General features: G+C 28.3%; 4 protein-coding genes across 8 annotated transcripts; 2 read left to right on the top strand and 2 right to left on the bottom strand.

Moving 5' to 3' along the window:
- Positions 1-423: 423 nt before the first annotated feature.
- On the bottom strand, positions 424-3,879 carry LOC117235653 (TATA box-binding protein-like protein 1). 3 transcript variants are annotated; one of them, XM_033497894.1, is made up of 5 exons: positions 3,738-3,879; positions 2,389-2,685; positions 1,370-1,620; positions 1,117-1,211; positions 424-741 (listed from the first exon to the last, which is right to left on the bottom strand). In XM_033497894.1, the coding sequence occupies exons 2-5, from the start codon at positions 2,674-2,676 to the stop codon at positions 503-505; spliced, it is 873 nt and encodes a 290-aa protein (XP_033353785.1). In that variant the 5' UTR covers positions 2,677-2,685; positions 3,738-3,879; the 3' UTR covers positions 424-502. The 3 variants fall into 3 exon arrangements, with proteins under 3 accessions (XP_033353785.1, XP_033353784.1, XP_033353786.1); XM_033497893.1 differs by having other exon boundaries at positions 3,732-3,874; XM_033497895.1 differs by lacking the exon at positions 3,738-3,879 and adding an exon at positions 3,336-3,373.
- Positions 3,880-4,567: 688 nt separating this feature from the next.
- LOC117235652 (protein phosphatase 1 regulatory subunit 7) lies at positions 4,568-7,294 on the top strand. 2 transcript variants are annotated; one of them, XM_033497890.1, is made up of 5 exons: positions 4,568-4,935; positions 5,020-5,120; positions 5,239-5,435; positions 5,562-6,033; positions 6,101-7,294. In XM_033497890.1, the coding sequence occupies exons 1-5, from the start codon at positions 4,923-4,925 to the stop codon at positions 6,272-6,274; spliced, it is 957 nt and encodes a 318-aa protein (XP_033353781.1). In that variant the 5' UTR covers positions 4,568-4,922; the 3' UTR covers positions 6,275-7,294. The 2 variants fall into 2 exon arrangements, with proteins under 2 accessions (XP_033353781.1, XP_033353783.1); XM_033497892.1 differs by lacking the exon at positions 5,020-5,120 and having other exon boundaries at positions 4,572-4,935.
- A 653-nt stretch (positions 7,295-7,947) lies between these two features.
- Positions 7,948-9,677, bottom strand: LOC117235793. The gene is made up of 2 exons (XM_033498132.1): positions 9,089-9,677; positions 7,948-9,006 (listed from the first exon to the last, which is right to left on the bottom strand). The coding sequence occupies exons 1-2, from the start codon at positions 9,427-9,429 to the stop codon at positions 8,991-8,993; spliced, it is 357 nt and encodes a 118-aa protein (XP_033354023.1). The 5' UTR covers positions 9,430-9,677; the 3' UTR covers positions 7,948-8,990.
- A 162-nt stretch (positions 9,678-9,839) lies between these two features.
- On the top strand, positions 9,840-18,317 carry LOC117235786 (endoribonuclease Dicer-like). Of its 2 annotated transcripts, none has more exons than XM_033498124.1 (25): positions 9,840-9,997; positions 10,104-10,281; positions 10,408-10,647; positions 10,718-11,003; positions 11,410-11,486; positions 11,562-11,665; positions 11,738-11,876; positions 11,956-12,086; positions 12,256-12,496; positions 12,848-13,096; positions 13,172-13,441; positions 13,525-13,701; positions 13,790-13,994; positions 14,261-14,579; positions 14,657-14,982; positions 15,689-15,825; positions 15,965-16,072; positions 16,150-16,446; positions 16,587-16,802; positions 16,873-17,073; positions 17,212-17,293; positions 17,388-17,608; positions 17,714-17,885; positions 17,980-18,055; positions 18,127-18,317. In XM_033498124.1, the coding sequence occupies exons 1-25, from the start codon at positions 9,840-9,842 to the stop codon at positions 18,284-18,286; spliced, it is 4,770 nt and encodes a 1,589-aa protein (XP_033354015.1). In that variant the 3' UTR covers positions 18,287-18,317. The 2 variants fall into 2 exon arrangements, with proteins under 2 accessions (XP_033354015.1, XP_033354016.1); XM_033498125.1 differs by having other exon boundaries at positions 9,857-9,997; positions 10,142-10,281.
- Positions 18,318-18,634: the final 317 nt, after the last annotated feature.

Genomic DNA, 18,634 nt, shown 5'->3' with positions numbered 1-18,634 from the left:
TTGTTTTTATGTCTAACATTTATATATATATATATATATATATATATATATATATATATATATATATATATATATATATATATATATAATAATATATAATATTATATAATCTTATATAATAATAATATATAATAATATATAATCTTATATAATAATATATATATATATATATATATATATATATATAAGAATGTATCTATGTACGTATATGTACCATTAATGAAAGTAAATTATGATGATATTATTACGGTGATGAAATTCAGTTCAGTTGATTCAATATTAGTGTAATCATAATTAAAGCACTTGCATGTGCATATTTGTCTCTAGCACTCACACATTGTCTTTTCACTAAGGGAAATAGAATACTTCACTTCACTCTTTAGATAACACTTTTGTACACAAAGCAGTATGTATCTATTTTTCTTTTTTCTTTTCCTTGTAAAACAAGATGTAAGAAGTATAACAGTTTCACAATTAACAGAGGAGCAGCGAAATAAACAGCTCAGTCCCAACTGGCGTCACTCTCACCCTCTTCTTCTTCCTCCTCCTCGTCAGAGAACATGGTATCATATATATAATCTGGATCATGTAGGAACTCATCACGACTTCTTTTTCTTAGCCCCATTCTACGCTTCTTCGTTGTTAGGGCAAGTTCGTCTTCTGTCGTTCTCTCCTTACGAAATTCGTAGACTAGTGGATAAATATATTCAATTGCAGCTTGGACAGCAGCAACATTGGGAGCTACAATGTACATTTCAATTTACTCAATAAACATAATAATTAAGATCGTATACGAAAACAATATATTTCCTTATAGATTTTTACTTCAATCTTCATAGTAGATAAAGTATTTATGAATGTCGTTTATGCCAAGCTATGGATATATTTACCAGCCGTCCTTCAGTGTTTATAATTGAATGTCATTCGTCCGTATGTTACAAATTGATTCTTCATTGCAAATTTCTGAATGAGACATTTTCTATTCTAAAACACACTTGCGATCTTTCATCCATAGCATTGCATAAATAACATTGTGTTAACGAGATATTTCATTCGCGATTGCAAAAGAATTAGTAATTCATTCAACGCGAACTTTAATCCAATAGTAAAACAAACCTGTTACAGTGACACTTCCAGTAGAAAATATTTTCAATGTAGCTTTTGGTTCCTTCAGCTTGTATGTGACACCAGGATGTAATTCTGGCTCATAACTAAATAAAACGAATACATGAATATTTTTGACTATAATACATTATCGGTATAATAGATTATATATAAAAGGGTATATATCAAAATCATTGTTAGTCAATCAGTTCAATTATTCCTGTAAATCATATAGGTTTATTTAAACATACATAAGTATACTTACTCTGCATTTTCTTTATGACATGATGAAAATGATGTTATCTTGATTGCAAATGGCATACAGCATGTACCCAGTACATTAACCACTCTATAATTGTTAAATCGTACTTTGAATCCAAGCTTCTGAAGTGAACGAGCAAAGCGGCGAGCTGCTATCTTTGCTTGAACTTCACTAGTTGCGCCGGTACATGTTACTTTGCCAGAAGACCATATAGAAGCAGTAGTATATGGTCTCCTTAGTTTCATAGTAATCATCTACAACATGCATGCATATACTAAGAACATTGCCTATAAATGTTATTCAATATTTCAAATTATTTAGAATCTAAAAATTATATTAAAACCTAAAGATCAACTTGTTCGGCTAGAAAGTTTCATGTAGTCCTAAATTGTATGTATATCTCGCTTAAAATTGAACTATGGCTTTAACGATCTTGAAAGGAAATTTACGATACATCCAACATATTCTGATATTTCTAATTTAATATATATTAAAGCATAGTTATATTCTCAAGTAGAAATTAATATTATATCAAAACTATACTAAGATCATTTTCATTATCATACAGATAATGTATGTTATATAATCTAGGAATGGGATAAAATCAAGGAGTGTACCATTTTATTAAACAATTAATCATAATCTTTTACTGTTAATTACAAAAAACTAAAAGCCAAATGTAAAATATTTATGATTAATTTATAACAAATAACTTTATATCTTCTTCGCATCTTATTAACACTGATACTTTCTCTTGTTACTTTAATGTTTAATATTTTTTAATAAATTTTTATTCACTGCTTAAAAATACATTGCAAATTTTATTAAAGTATGTAAATTGTTGTATGTAATTAAGAAAAATCAAGTATGTAAGCGTTCTAGTAATGTAATTTAAATTTTCTGCATAGAAACATTGAACAGAAATTAAAGATATAAAAATTAAGCTTACATCACAATCAAATATATTAAATATAATTAATTTGCTACAAATGTAAACAAAACGAGACTGCTTCAAAACATACCCCATTCTCTCTTCTATATTCCACATTAGATCCATTTAGTGCAATTTCTCGTAAATTTAAATGACACCTAACACTGAAGCTGCAAACTACATTATTGATAACGATATCCAATTCACGAGGTTCTTGTTCATGAGGCTCCATGTAAGGTTGGATCTGTCCATCAAATATCCTCTCATCTTTTTCTTCTTTACATATGTTGGTATTGTCTAAATTCTTCACATCCTCTACGTGATTTATCGATGTGTTTGTTAAAGGTTTCATGCCATTCTTTTGAATAGCAGTTGCCATAATATATCCCTACAGAAAAACAAATAAAAAGAAAAAAAGAAAATTGAAACTACCATTATCCTTTGTATATGATCTAACATAGAAACATTAATTAGTAGCGTTACATCACTTATTACTTTATACAACATAGCATTTCGTCTTATGATTTATAAAGTAATTTTTAAACAATAATGTCCTGGTTTTTTTTTCATAAAAGCCAATTTTGCTTGATTTAAGTACTGGGGAATAGAATATCTATTTGTTATATCACTAAATTAAAAAAAATTACTGATTAATTAATATAACATCGCCGTTTGTTATGCCATTAATTATCAGAAATATTCATATATATAGTATCATTTAAATTATTTGTAATTCCATCAACTATTATGTAAATCGATATATACTTTAATCTTAAATTTAATGTTAGGGGTCCGCAGTTCCCAATTTAAAAAATTTTAAGTTTGTATTCCTCAATTTTCAATGACTTTTCATTTATATTGAATACCCAAAACATAAGAAGCTCAAAAAATCATACAAAAACAATAACTGAAAAATACGGTACTTCTAAAAAAAAATGATCTTATATGGTAAAGTAAAGGTTCAAGTTTCTTTCTCTAAAAATTTAAATAACTAATAATGACATTTTATGTAAAACAACATGATGTTACTGATGTTACCTCACTGGAATGATATATGATAAGTATGCAGATACGTCCTATAAAAAATATATCAATTTTAATTCAGAAAGATAATGAATTTCCGGAGGAAGTTAAATTGAAATTCTACGAAATTGTTTTAAAATTACTGCAAGTGAAACATAGCGGAAATGCGCAAACATTTAAAAGAGACGATGTTTATAGAAGCACGCGAACGTTTAATGAAAATTTTCGTGAGATGTATTTCAAAAATGCTGAGAAATGTTCGAAAGGTTTTCTCGGATGTTAGATGAGGTGACAGTAAGAAAAGATGAAAAGCACAATTGCTATTCCTTATAGCGTTAAATGACTATAGTACTAAATTAGAAGATTAAAATCTCGATCAACAGCGGCAAACAAAATAGAAATCGCACTCACTTGTGCCTATGTTATATGCTTTTTTATTAAAGATAACTTCTTTGTTGACAAGTGCCAGGAGAACGCAAAGTTAACTCAATAATCACTGCCATTGTTTTCGGCCATCTTCACTAGACTAGCTACTGATCAAAGTCACGGACGCGGCAATGATACATAAAAGAGAATACTCATTGATAAAGTACAGCCGTGTAATTTTCCTAGTATATTTTTAAATTTTCCACTAACTGTTAAATTCTATATAAATTTATATATGTTACATCTTCTTCAGTAAACTGTATCAGCATTTAAATAAATATTATATTTTCTATCTTATTGTATGTTAAGTATCGAAATGAAAATATTACCAATAAATTTAAATATTGCTACTTGGAATTTCCCTAGATTTTTTCTAGAACTTAGATGCCGATGTTTCATAAGATCTTCACCTTATTTTAATTAATTAATTAAAAGACGAATACATAAAAATGATTAATAATGAAGAAAATATTTTCGCATAACCTATTATATTTTCTAATACTACCATTTGATTGTAACAAATCAATTATATATACATATACGGATTAATTTAAGCAGTTGTAAATCGATATCGTGAAATCTATACCTAATGGCAGTTTTCGTTAATATCAAACTACTATTCATGCAGTTAATATCAAAAACTATTTTCAAAAAAGAAAATGGCCAGATGCAAGAAATATAGAGGAATATTTTATTAATCAATATGTTTATTTAATAAAATTACGAGTATAATAATAATAGTAGTAATAAATAGTAATAAAATAATAATAATAATAATAATAATAATAAACTTAGTATAGTAGTAGTAATAAACTTAGAATAATAATAAATAAGCTTTAGAACAGTTTTATTAAAATTACTGATCATTGCAAAAAGTGTAAGAACTAAGAACAAGCCGTGGAAAACTTTCACAATATATACGATGTAATTGTCATTTACGTGATATAAGTTCGCAACCACATTTGTGGGATAGTGTAAAACCATGGACATTGTAGAACCTACCGCAGTGTAAAGTTTATACAATTTCAAATAATTCCAACAAATACTACAACAGTTCGATTTGCATTTAATGCTGGATCTTTATGAAACAGTATAATCAATTATAATCTTTTTTCACGCAATTTTAAACTAAATCTACCAATTAAATCGAAGAAATTGTCTTTATATCTTGTAGTAATGGCAAATAATGGTATAATAATTGTTTATTGCAACGTAATCGTCAATAAAAACATTACGGATCATGGTTGCTTATAGAAATATAATCGTGTTTTAGAGGATAATAAAAGCGAAGGTTCGGCTGAAATCGAGGGAGAGAATGAAAATGATGAAAATGAAGAAGCGGAAAAGATTCTTATCATAGATCCTGATAGCGATGTTCGTTTTTATTATTCCCTTACTACTAACTTCATCAATAACAACTTGAAAGTTTATAATGACATAATTCTTATATATATATATGTGTGTGTGTATAATTATTTCATTAATGTTCTAGGAATTAGATTTTAATCATTCGAGACTAACAAAATTAGAAAATTTGGAACCATTGAGGAAGATACATAGATTGTGTTTTACGTGGAATCTGATAAAGAAAATTGAGAACCTTGATACACTTACAACTTTGGTCGAGTTAGAATTAAGAGATAATCAGATTGTTGTTATAGAAAACTTAGATGCTCTTGTAAATTTGAAGTATGTTACTACATTCCTTATAAGTAAAATAAAAGATACATTTTCTTTTAGTAAATATAATAAATAGTAAATTTATCAAAATAATATCCTAAATTTCTTGGACATAAGCAAATATTATATTTTCAGACTTTTAGATTTATCTTTTAATCGTATTAAAAAGATAGAAGGATTGGGCAACCTATTGAATTTACAAAAGTTATACCTGTCGTCAAATAAGATTCAGTGCATTGAGAATCTGTCACATCTAAAGAACCTTACAATCCTTGAGTTAGGTGATAACAAAATAAGAGAAATAATTAATCTTGAAGCACTTGAAAATTTAACAAGTTTGTTCCTTGGTAAAAATAAGATAGCAAAGATAGAAAATTTGGGCTGTTTACAAAATCTTCAGTTATTAAGTCTTCAAAGCAATCGCATTATAGAAATAGAAAATTTAGACGAATTAAAGAATCTTGATCAGTTGTATTTATCTGAAAATGGAATAACATGCATCCGAGGATTATCAAATTGTACAAAAGTAACAACTTTTGATCTAGCAAATAATAAAATAAAAAAGATTGAAAACATTGAACATCTTGAAGATTTAGAAGAGTTCTGGGTAAGAATATGATTAAGAGCTGTATATGCATATTTAAATACTGTTTGATACTTAATGTATTTTCCAGATAAACAACAATGAAATTGAGGATTGGACAACTGTAGAAAATTTAGCAGTTAATAAGAAATTACAGACAGTGTATTTAGAGCATAATCCTATTGCCAAAGATCCAAATTACAGAAGGAAAATTAAACTGTTGCTGCCATGGCTTGTCCAATTAGATGCAACACTTTGCAGATAGACAATATTGTTCTGCAAAGTAGACCTCTTTGATAACTCTTTGAAACTGTACCTATTGATACTGTTGCCTATCTCCTTCTAGTATTACTTTAAAAAATTATGTATGTACAATTCTATCAATGAGAAGTATGAAATAATTATGTCTTTTTAACTAGAAATGCATTCCTTTTTTTACGTTTTATTAGCAATTTTGTTGATATCACATTGTTAAACGACTGAAATTTGTCATTGCTTTCAACAAGAAAATAATATAAATGCTCAAGGATAATTGTTTTCATAATTTGTACAAAAGCTTTTGAAGTAGAAATTTGGGAATAGTATCTTCTTTATACCTTCATATGATTATACAGTATAAACATTTTTCTTATCTTACTTAAATTGTGGGTACATTGACCTGTTCTGTAACATTTAATATTTTGAGGAACTTCTCTATATTGTTCTCTTATTATTGAGAAAACTTTATATATCCTGATACAATAATTTTTAAAAATTGTACGGAACTTTAATTGAAAGATGTTCAATATATTTATACGAGAATAGTAGCACAAGCAATAGAAGGAATTATTGAACAGTAATTGTGTGAAGACATTATTGAAACTAAATTGTTTTAAAACCACATACTTCAATTTCTACTTGTAATATATTCGTAACAGAATACTCAATGTATTTATTTCATATTTCAATGTATTGTAAAGTATATGACTATTGCAGAATCTTTGCTACATTAGGAAACCAATTACATTCTCATTCGATTAACTTTTTGCGCGACATACAGTACAGGGCAAGAATAAGTGGATAAGGTAGGGGAAATAGGTATCAATGATGTTTCATTTCATACGGATTGTTTGCACAGAAATGTAAACGTTAATTTCAATTATTTACCAAATAATGTACTTCGATTAAACCTCATTGATAATTCTATCATCTGTCCGTATACCCTTTCATTTAATAACATAACATCGTGTACTGTAATTTTATGCTTATTGATATATACATGTGAAATATATTGAGATTATGTAAATATGTATTTATTAAGTGACTTACATTCACAAACATTATTATTATTTCCGTCAAAAGCCTTGATCGCCGTGCAATTTTTACTTGAATAACTATAGAACGAATCGTTGCAACATTTATTGAAAATTATTTTACTGAATTTATGGATGGAACATTTCAAATTTTGCTAATTTTTATGAATCGTTACACTCTGATATATGTATGAATATGATACACTAATGGTTCCACTAAAATCTAATTATGTACAAAACTAAGATATTGTTATTTAATTATTGTATTTAAATTTTCATTGTACGCTCATACATTCACTATACATATAATTTGAAATATATATATTTGAGTAATAATTACAAATAGTAATAATTATGTAACAAAATAATTTTGGACGTCTACGAATCTCAGTATAATTATTAATATTTAAGATATAATATATGCAAAAGAAATGTGATTTATTAATTTGATGATTACATCATGTTTCTTGCCCATATTGTTACATTTGTTCCATTCTAGACTGAAAAACTTGTAAAATTTAATTAGTACAACTGTTCCTAAAATTATTATTTTTAATGTAAATATATAAAATGAACTCGAAACTTTATTGCCGGTCCAAGTTAAAATTGTAAATTGAATTTTTGTTCTTAAAAAAAATTTTACAATATATTTTCTTATTTTTTTTTTATGATACTCTTGTTAAATAAGCGAAGAAAAGTATATTTCGATCATTCAATACAATATAGAGAACAATTAAGTTGATTAGTACTCAATAACATCTAATTATTCGCATTCTTTTTATTTCTTGCCCTCTCTTGTATTCCATTTCTATCATAGTGAAGAAAATGAAAAAACAGCATTGAATTTTGTTTCAGGACACAACTTTTATCTATAGCTTTTATTTATGTTATGTGATAATTTTCGAACGGTGAATTTAAAAATTACCCCCAAATTCCTAGATCCAACATCGATCATTATCTATCTCATATCTTTCTTCCTATGTACATACGTACTATGCAGTACTGACGACACAAGAGGCCACAGAAGCAAGGAAATTACTGCTCTCTATCGTCCACCGTTATGCGTTTATTGTGTATTATTTTATTTGTATATATGGCACTTTCGGCCAATACGCGTACTCATTTCTATGACTGTGTTGAAAATATCGGAAATAGCCAGATCCGTATTCCTTTATCGGTGAATCTGTCGATGTATGACGCCCTCATGGATTTTGACGAAACCTTTTTAATTACTTTGTTACGATGTAAATGTAATATGTAACGAGAAAAATGATGAAAACGGGCAGTCAGGCCTCAATGACCTTGAAAAACGTAAAATACCGTCCAAGGTTAAATTTCTTTTACAAGTTTTTTCGTATTTTCTGACAGTACCCGACGAATAGAGACGAAATATAATGGTTCTCAGTCTAGGCATAAATGTTTAAGACTTATCTAAAATTTGATACTCTGAGCCTACTGTATGGACCACTCTGTTTTACGCATCAGATAGATTTTTACACTTTAAAGCGTTACTAACGAGGGAGATAGGTGTTCTGGGAATTCCCGTGGTGAGATAATTCCTTTTAGCGGCGCGGTGTGTTATCCCAATTCCCGATAGCGGCGCTCCGATCGAGTTGTAAATACTAGACTTAGCTGTAGTACACCATTTTTCAAGTTTCAGTTCCCTTGGTGCAGCGCGATGTCATGTTTTCAATTGAACTCTACTCTATTATGTAAATTTACATTTTTTGTATGACATGACATTGACTAACATCTTTTTTGTATGACATGAAATACTATATACTTACGATATACGATTGAATTGAAAGTTCAACATGAAAGACAACGATATTTTCGTTCTTGCGAGACAGGCAGGCGAATAGAGATGTCGCTGTTTCTGTGTGAGACATTCATAGCATATCACGCATGCGCAAAACATGAACCTTTTTTCCTTCAATATTGATTTTTCACGACTTAGTTTTGGAATGATTACTTCTATGTTTTCGGCAGAACCAATTCTAGTATTAGCTGTGCTGAATAACATGACAATACTACATCGGAACCCATATTTCGTGTTAGAGGAGACAGAGCCGGCTCTAAAGTCAAGACTGTTATATATATGAATGCCGGACTCCCGCATTGTTGCCATTCTTGTATTTAGCAGGCTAGTACTATAATCGGCCGTGTTTTCAGTATATGAGTATTCAGGCCTGTTTATATGATCATCGCCAGAACTGTGTAAATATATGATCGTAGTTCAATTACGGGACGATAACCGGACGATTTGTTAACAATACCAGGGAGTTCCCTCAGTTTCATATGAAAAACTATTCCTCGACCTTTCATGAACTAAAAGTCACAAAAGTGGAATATATTACTTATCGTCTTTGAAATTATTATTTTCAAAGTAAGTTGTTTCAACTTACTTTGTTATTTTCAACTAACTTGTTATTTTCAAGGTAAGTTGTACTCATTTTAAATGTACGATTATAATTTTTAAGTATTTTGATTTTCTTTATAAATATATTATTTTTTAAGACTCTTCTTATTATCTAAGTTATGGAGACAGATATAAAGGAGTTTATACCAAGACCTTATCAGATTGATCTATTTGAAACTGCATGTAAAGAAAATGTTATTATTTATTTACCAACGGGAGCCGGAAAAACATTTATTGCTGTTATGCTTATTAAAGAATTAAGTGCGGATATACGACGGTATGAGTCATAAATTACACATTTTTGTCAGTTATTGTCATATAGTATATAATCATATTTTCACCTTATCAATATTTAAACATTGTGCTATGAATTTTATATATAGGCCTTATGCTGAAGGCGGTAAACATACCATATTTATAGTGAATACAGTACCCTTGGTCATACAACAAAGTGATTATATTAAAAGATTAACTGGTTTGTCTTGTGGAACACTCAGTAGCGAGGAAGGAGTTGATTTTTGGCATGATGAAGAATGGAATGAACATCTAAACCAACACGAGGTAATGGAAGTCAATTATAACTTAGAAATATTGTTACAAATATTGTTTTTATAACATTATACGAATATATGAATTATAATATGAATTATAATATGAATTAAAATCTTAAAGAATGCTGTATTATAGGTTTTAGTAATGACATCGCAAATCTTAGTAAATGCACTTTGTCATGGATATATATTTTTGAATAGAATAAACCTGATTATTTTCGATGAATGTCACAGAGCAGTAAATGATCATCCTATGCGACAAATTATGCAACTCTTTGAAAATTGTCCTAAAGAGGAACAACCAAGAGTATTAGGACTTTCAGCATCATTATTAAATTCTAATGTGAGGCTGAAAAAAGTACAATCAGTTATGCAGGTAAATTTCATATAATCACATTAAAGAAAAATTTTATTTTAATTAATATAATATATAAATTTTACTGTAGTCTTTGGAAGTTACATTTAACGCAAGAATAGCTACTGCGACTGTAGCTGATAAAAGTTATTATGCATCACCAATTGAAGAAATTATTCAATTTGACCAACATATTATAGACGATGTTGGGGAGTGCATAAATAATATTATTAAGGAAGTAGAGTTAATGCTAAATTGCATAGCGTTAAAAGATAATCTGAAGTATACTGAATCAAGTGCAGAATTTAGACCAAAAACTACTAGTAAAAAGCTGAGTGGCATATTAAGAAACATTCAGTACCACTTTCTACGTACAGGTATTGTATATATAGTGCCAGGATATATATGGTACACTCAAGAGCAAGAGGTTATTCTATATGCAAAACTAAGCCGGGGAGAAAATAAAGATTTTTGCCTTTTTTGTTTGTAGGTCTTGTTTCAGGATAATTAAATTTAATTTGTGATTCATTAAGTATATTTACATTCAAGCTAATGTATGAATTTTGAAACTTAATTTTCTCAAAGACAAGGTCTCAAATAAAAAATATATTTTTGTCAACCTTGCATTAGAATAATCTCCTGTCCACCTTAGGACATATCCTAACATATTGTATGCATAAAAAATAGGATGCAGAATAATTTACAAAATTAATTATAATATAATAAATATAATTAAATTTGTATGTATTCTTCTCTAGTTTGGCAAATTTTATTTTGATATAGGAATTTATGGCGCAAGCAAATGTGTTTTACTTCATTTGATTCAATTAGAATACTTGAAAAAAAGTATAGATGATGTGGTATGTAAATATTAAACATAAAGATATATTGAATTTTGTTCGTTTATATTGTGTAATGTAATATGTAATATTTAGGAAACACTATATATTTTGGAATATCTTATAACAAACGTAATTAACTGTAGAAAATTATTAGAAGATAAAATGAAAGGGAGTCCAGAAAAAGAGAGAATTTACAAGTGAGTTACTTCTATTTATATTTATTGTATAATTCGTTAATATTATTTTGAAACAATATTATGGAATTTCAGTTATTCATCTGATCAAATTCGAAAACTTTTCAAAGTATTGAAAGACTTTTATAATAACAAGCATCATGATCAGGTATTTTGCTGTATTATTTTCGTACAACGTCGATTCACTGCAAAAATATTATATCAGATATTAAAGGTAAAGAGTAATTTTTATGTTTATAATTTATATAAATTTATCTTTTTCTCATTACTTTGTAATTTGTGTAATATTTTAGAGTATATCCTTGCATGACGAGGAGTATAAATTCTTGTATCCAGAGTTTGTGGTAGGTGTGTCCAGTAATCCTTTTAAAAATCCCAAAGAATTGCTATGCGTATCAGAACGGAATAAGGAGGTTTTGCTCAGGTACGATATTTTATAATAATAATACAATCTATTATATACAAGCTTATTTATTCAATTTTAATATAAAAGTCAGCGGATACATTAATACATCACTATTCAAGAAATACACAGTTCTCTAAACTTCTCCTTTTTCCTTTTTCTTTCTTTTTCTTTTTTCTTTTTTTTTCAGATTTAGAAATGGTTTGATAAATTGCATTGTTGCAACAGATGTTATAGATGAAGGTATAGATGTGCCGAAATGTTCATTAATCGTTAGGTACGATTTGCCAATGGATGTAAGAACATATATTCAAAGCAAAGGGAGAGCACGGCATGCATATAGTCAATATGTAGTATTGCTACAAAAAGATGACTCACAGTATCTACAACGACATATTGAATATAAAAAGATAGAACAACACTTGAAACAGGTGCCATTTTCTTAAATTTTATTCCTTGTCGCATATATTTTCATACCGATTTTCTGCTTAATAAAATATACAATAAATTGTACAATCAATTTTTTTACGTTGTCAATGAATACTAAATATCAGTAATGTTAATAACAATCAATGATAGTCGAATGTATAAGCGGAAAAACATTTTGCCGCCGACATCGATTAGCGATATTAAAAAAAAAAAAAGAAAAAACCTTTTTGCTGTTGATAATGATTATCGGTAAACAAAATGAAATCCTGGTCATGGATAATGGTTAATAGCTTGTTATACAGGGCATAACTATATATACATATAAATTTGCTCACTTTTTATCTTTTAACTAGCTTCTAGTAGACAAAACTGATGAACGTAACGTACCAACTGAAAATGAAATACAAAGTGAACTATATCAACATGACATAGAACCATATCAAGTAACTAGTGATGATGGACAAGTATGTTGTATAACAGAACAGATGGCAATTAGTGTAATAAATCAATACTGTACATCTTTATTGAAATCAAAATTTGCGTGTTTATCACCTATTTGGACTTTACGTAAAATTTCAAAAAATTATCCGCCACTGTATCAGGTATTAGAGGCTGAAATATTTTAAATCTTTTTTTCTCTTGTGCAATGATTGTAATTTCCTTAAATAACGTTTTAGGTTTCTCTTACATTACCATCTATATCTCCATTCAGAAATACTATTCTTGGTGATCCTATGATTTCTATTAGCAGTGCAAAAAGATCTGTTGCTATGAATATGTGTATAGAATTACATAAAATCGGAGAATTATCTGACAATTTAAAGCCAGTTACAATAGAAACACTTCGGAAGGACCTAAGTTATTTATTTCCAAATTGGGTTGACGAAGTTGAATCAGAAAAAAGTTCAGTAGGAACATACAAGAAAAAGCGACATCATCAGTTACAGGTAAAATAAAACAAAAATTTATTATTTCATTGAGCAAAATGTAGTAAATGTTGTTACTAAAAACCACCATTTATATGGTATAGTTCCCATCAGCTCTCTATGGTGCATTTCCTCTTCCTCAAGAGATAGTGTATCTTCACATACTTCATGCTACACCTAAGTATCCTGCACCACATCATGATAATCGCTATTTGACATTCTATAATTTGTTACATAATAATGCAGGTTTTGGTATACTTTCTACAAAACAAATGCCAGAGGTATAAATTTCCATTTGTTTTCTAATCTTAATAACAAACATTCTATACGCTTATACATTTGCTTATACATTTTATACTCTTATTGTAGATACCTTCTTTTCCAATTTTTATGCGTGTTGGTGAATTAAATATTGATGTGAAAGTAAATCACGCAAAAATGATTTTAACTGAAGAAGAAGTTATATATTTAAAAAGGTTTCATACTTTAATATTTAGTGATATCGTACCAGTTATAAAAACCTTTATGGTATTCGATAATTGTAATCGTGATAATTGCTTTTTAATTGTGCCAGGTAAATGAAATTTATGATTGAACGGGGACAGATTGGAAACTTTCGATTTTCGGAATTGCCGCTAGGTGTTCCTTTATTTATTATTACCATTGCCATTCCGAAAGCTTTTCAATCTGCGCTATGCACTAAAATAATAATTCTATATAGATAATAAAGATATATTTATGTATTCTCTTTCGTACTATATAAGATACCATTAATATTAGGCCTTTTTTAATATCTTCTATTTTAGTGCTATTTTAAAATATTTAAAAATAATTTTTTAGTTAACGAAGACTGGGACATAAATTGGGAAGTCACGAAACAGTATAGTTCTATTGAATATATATCACCACCAATTCCATTCCGTTTTAAGAGTTCTGATTACGAACTAGCACTGGTTAAACCTAACTATAGAGCTGCACACACATATATTGTTACCCAAGTATGCGATGATATCATGCCCAGTTCATGTTTTCCAACTGATCACTTTTCGACGTATATTCATTATTATAAAGAAAAACACAGATTGGTAATAAACAATCTAGAGCAGCCAATGTTAGAAGTAAAATCAATATCAAGGGCAATAGATTATATAATGCCTAGGTAATACATAATTCTTTATATACATATTATATACAAATGAAACTAAATTCATAATTAAATCGTATTTCTCTATACAGAGATAAGAGTGCTGAATCAAAGAAAGAGCATTTAGTTCCAGAATTATGCATTAGAATTAATTTTCCAGCCTTATATTGGCTCAAAGCAACAACTTTACCATCTATATTGCACAGAGTCTCACAGCTCTTAATTGCAGAAGATCTAAGATACATTATTGCTAAAGAAAGTAATTTAGGAACATTATCAAATAATATGAAATGGCCTTCATTAGTAATAACTAACCAAGAAAGAGAAGACTCATTTGAGCCTTTATTAGAAATTTCTACTACAGAAAATACTGATAATTTACATCCAGAACCAATTTCAAATGGAACAGAAGCAGATGGTTCGTGTACATATATATATATATATATATATATATTTACTTATTTATTTATTTATCTATTTATTTATCCATATATATTATATCTCCTATACCTAATATAGTTTTTAGATACAATCATCGCTTGTCATAAAACATTAAGCTTACAAATTTCTTTAAATTAAAAGCTAGAACCTAGAGTAGTCTATATCCTTAAAACGTAGCTAGCTAATCTATGGTAACAACATTCCTTTGGTTTTAGATCGCTATTCAGTTTCCCTACTAGTTGCTCGAAACTCTACTATACACACATCTCCCTCACTGATCTACCTCCTAGTAAATTTTTCATCTTTTCTCTAATTCTCCATCTCTTCTCTTATTCTTTCATAAATTCCCTCACAGAGCATGAAATACAACAAGGATCCTCTTCATCTAGATTATACATTCGACACTTTTGGTTCTCTTCCTCTTTATGTTGTATTGCACTAACAGTTATCATATGTCAAGGGAGAAATTAGGTCTGAAAAATTTTTTCGTATCGTGGCCAATACGAGTAAAAAAGAGTAATTAAGGGTTACAGAGCTAGGTGGGATACCTTGTGTATATATATTGTTAATTTATTTTTACTTTAAAGATAGTTTGTCTATACGTAGACTATATATTCTTATACATTAATAAAATGTCTATTTTCATATAATATGAAATTATTTCACTAGAAATATTTTCACAGAATTATATCACTATCCATGGTCAAAACATGAAGAACAACCAGATTTGGACAAGAATATCGAAGAAATTCAGCTAATTGAAATAGAACACTATTGCCAGTTTATGAACGAAACACAGGATCAAAATAATAGTTCAATTGTAATATTCTATATCTTTTATATACATACTATACATACGTTTCACTTTATATTTCTAAAAATTTGAGCAACATTTCTCTATGTATAACATTGTTATCTAACATTTATTTATAATACTCATGAAATGTATTATTTCACAGAAAAATGACAAAATTAATTTTTTGAACAAACCATCAGTACCAGTACCGGTTTTGCAAATCTTGTCATTAAAATGTCCGTATGGCCCCAGTCCTGGTCAGATCGTGTATGTAAGTATATTCTTAATTGTTTTTGATTTAATTGTAATCAGTTAATCTAGTCTGTTTATGAAAACAAATTTTTATAGGCATTAACTAAAACAGGACATGATGCGTTCAATTTAGAACGATTAGAAACATTAGGGGATGCATATTTGAAATTTATTACATCATTATTTTTATACAATGAGTTTCCGAAGCATAGTGAAGGTTATTTAACCGCACTGAAAGGAAAAATTATTGGCAACCGTAATCTGTATTATTGTGGAGTTAAGAAAAACATTCCGGGATGTATGAAAGTTGACAGTTTTATACCTTTGAGTAATTTTATTGCACCAGCTTATACAGTGTATAGGCAAGTTCAAGATGTGTTATTACATGCAAAGGTTTGTATTATTTGAATATTCCAAAACTAAATCATACACACAGTAAATTATGCAGTAATATAGATGATGTAAACTAATAAGTTGTAAAATTTAATGAAGTAAATTGATTAAATTTATTGAAAAAACAAACTCTGCGTAAGGTGTCACCAAATGTTTTATATGAAATTGAAATACCTCGAGATGAGCAATTAAGTGGACATATAAGTGAAGCCACGAAAAATGCAATACAAACAAAAATATTAGATTGGGAGACAGCAGAAGCACAAACTGGTATGGAACATTATCTTGGAATACAAACAGTTTCTGATAAAACAGTAGCAGATTGTGTAGAAGCATTGATTGGTGTATATCTTAGAGTAAGTACAAAACAAAGTTTTATAATATTGTAATAATTTTTTTCTAATATGAATATTTTCATTTTTCTAGAGTATGGGTATTAAAGATACTTTAATATTATTACAATGGTTTCAAATTTTACCATATAAAATTGATGCTAATGAATTATTGTTTGGTACCCCTCAGAATCCTATAATTTCTGAAGGGAACATAAATCATTTAATGCCTTGGGCTTCCAATATAGAAACAAAGCTTGGATACAGATTTAATAATAGAGGGTATTTACTGCAGGTAATTAACATTTTACAACAACTGAGTGTTTTATTTTTGATGGATTGTTATATCGAGTTCTTTAATGCTAAGATCTAGTTTGGCAACTTAGTTTAACTAAAAAATATAACTTTCAAGTAAAACAGTTAAATGTTTTAGGCCTTTACACATCCTTCATATACACCGAATAATATGACTGAATGTTATCAGAGATTAGAATTTCTTGGTGATGCAATACTTGGTAACAGAATGTTTATGATTTTAAACCTTCTTTTGAACGTTTATTGATCAATAAAATATTAAATGAATATGCTTGACTTAACGTATAATTTCAGATTTCCTAATTACAAACTATATCTATGAAAGTTGTGGGAATTTAAACCCTGGTGCATTAACAGATCTAAGATCTGCTCTTGTTAATAATATTACTTTTGCATGCTTGACTGTAAGACATGGTTTACATATCGCCTTACTATCTTATGCTCCAAAATTAAATAATATTATTGAACGATTTGTGAAATTTCAAGAAGAAAGAAATTATGCTGTGAATGACGAGGTATTTTACATTAATAAAGGAAACGTTAAATACATTTTGAATTATTTAAATATATATATGTAAATGTATTTCTGTATTTGTATATAATACATTCTATATTTACAGCTTCTATGGATTTTATTAGAAGAAGACGAATGTAATATGGCTGAACATGTAGACGTTCCTAAAGTTCTAGGAGATATATTTGAATCTGTAATAGGTGCAATATATATGGATAGTAATAAAAATCTTACAGTAGTATGGAACATTGTATATTCCATTATGCATAAAGAAATCGGTACGTATTTATGAAAATAACATTACAGTTTTATAATAACATTAAAATTGTTAATAAACATTATTAGTTGTGGTAACATATAGCTTTTATTTAGACGAATTCAGCAAAAATATTCCAAAACAACCAATTCGTGTTTTATATGAAACTCACGGCGCACGCCCACAATTCCTGTGAGTATTATTAGTAACAATTAACATTTCATCTTCGTTAAAATTATTTAACAATTATATATTTTCCCCAGGAAAGCAACTATTATTGATAATACGAATATTGTCATGGTTCCTTTAAAAGTAACTATTGCTGGGAAAATAAGACATTTTTATGGGTTCGGTGCTAATAAGAAACAAGCGAAGTGTGCTGCTGCAAAGCAAGCTATAAAAAGCTTCTTGTGTAAGAAATAGATCAATATCATAAGACATTTTTTCATGTTCACTGATGGTTTTACCTACTTATGTTTCTTCCCTTCTTCCATTTTCTTCTATCTGCAATAAATAATATAATAGTATTACAATAAATAGGATAATAAAAAAGATCATCAATATTGTCTATTTACTTATTATAGTCATATTAGATTTATGTGCAGTGTTTGTTGTTTTCGTTCTTCTGTTAAATTTAATATACGTAAATAATATCATATTCAGAATATTATCTATGATTGAAACATTTTTATGTTATTAAATCCTTTTACTAAAAAAGCAAAATTATAGTATAACTTTAGACTTTAGAAAGGTTTTTAATAATAAAACAAA

This window comes from Bombus vosnesenskii, unplaced genomic scaffold, assembly GCF_011952255.1.
Source record: "Bombus vosnesenskii isolate JDL3184/JDL3185 unplaced genomic scaffold, Bvos_JDL3184-5_v1.1 scf7180000013319, whole genome shotgun sequence".
Lineage (NCBI taxonomy): Eukaryota > Metazoa > Arthropoda > Insecta > Hymenoptera > Apidae > Bombus > Bombus vosnesenskii.
The sequence above is the reverse complement of the archived record's forward strand: the minus strand, read 5'-3'. Positions and strand labels throughout refer to the sequence as shown.